We start from the raw sequence: 1,299 nt of genomic DNA on the forward strand, positions 1-1,299 counted from the left end.
GTTACCGAAACGATAGCATATAATATATTTAGAAAGTGCTTTTACGAAAACAATAATAAAAAAAATGTAATAACCACTTTCCAAACAGGTGTTGCCAGAATGCTCGTACAACAAACCATTTTCTGACGCATATTGGGAGTGTTATGTCCGTTATTTCACCCACACTTCCTACCATCCCGCTGGAACGTGTAAAATGGGACCCGAATCTGACCCTTATAGCGTAGTGGATCACAGACTTCGGTGAGTTTTGTGTATTATTTTCATTGCTTGATCTATTTAATGTTTTGATTGTTTGAGATCAATGTTAGAATTCAGTTTTTTTCCCCTCACTGTTCTATGTTGTTTGCAATTGTTTCGAGTTGTAACTGTTATTAAGCTTAATATCGTCATCATCATTATTACTGTCATGGTCTCCACTGCTTCATCATCATTCCGTAGTCACCATTGTCATCACCACTACTTCCTTATCGCTATTACTCTATTACCAAGTCATCATAGTCACCACCACAACTGCATCCTCATCCTCATTACAACACCTTCCACATAATTCCCTTTATCCTCACCACGAAAGTCAAATCGAATTTCCTCACCCCACTCTTATACTCATAATCTCTATACTTATCATCATGATCTTCACCAGTCATCACCATACATCACATTATACCCCCCTTACCACCGCAGTCATCGCAACCTACCACAGCCACACCATCCCAGGCGTCACCACCCATCACAATCATCATCACCCACCCCAGTCATCATCACCCACCCGAGTCATCACTACCCAACACATACTTACCTCCCCCTCCCCCCCAAAAAAAAAAAAATAATAATAATAACTTCCTCTCTCTCTTAGACTACGGGGCGTGACCGGACTTCGCGTCGTCGATGCCTCTATCATGCCCCTGGTGGTGTCGGGAAACACCAACGCAGCCGCCATCATGATTGGCGAGCGAGCTGCCGATCTCGTGAAGGAAGATTGGGGCATTCCTGTCTATGGATAAGGGCAAGGGGACATGTTAGGATGATGTGTCTAAGAAATTCAGGTTGATCGGAGGTTAGAGAAGAGTGGGATGGCGTTTGTGTATGGATGAGGGCAAGAATTAACATCTAGAAGGATATAAAGTGGGTAGATATGTTAGGATAAGGCTTTTCGCGACTGAAGGAGGTTGAAAACTGCATAGAGGAGGGAGGATTTCTTGTGTATGAGTAAGGGCAAGGTATAACATCAAGGACATTTAACTAGATGGCCATTTCGGGATGAAGACTCAAAGGAATATAGCAAGCAGAAAATTCAACATT

The 1,299-nt window shown here is 42.6% G+C and overlaps 1 protein-coding gene across 2 annotated transcripts in view; it reads left to right on the plus strand.

Annotated features, from left to right (window-relative positions):
* The window catches only part of LOC119592486 (glucose dehydrogenase [FAD, quinone]-like), a 23,300-nt gene extending 22,009 nt beyond the window's left edge, over positions 1 to 1,291 (plus strand). For both annotated transcript variants that reach the window (XM_037941319.1, XM_037941318.1), the window contains exons 13-14: positions 89 to 240; positions 854 to 1,291. In XM_037941319.1, coding sequence (XP_037797247.1) covers positions 89 to 240; positions 854 to 1,001 — 300 coding nt within the window. In that variant the 3' untranslated portion in view covers positions 1,002 to 1,291. The remainder of the gene's footprint in view (positions 1 to 88; positions 241 to 853) is intronic.
* Positions 1,292 to 1,299: the final 8 nt, after the last annotated feature.

Source organism: Penaeus monodon, chromosome 30 (assembly GCF_015228065.2).
Source record: "Penaeus monodon isolate SGIC_2016 chromosome 30, NSTDA_Pmon_1, whole genome shotgun sequence".
In the NCBI taxonomy this organism is placed as follows: Eukaryota; Metazoa; Arthropoda; class Malacostraca; order Decapoda; family Penaeidae; genus Penaeus; species Penaeus monodon.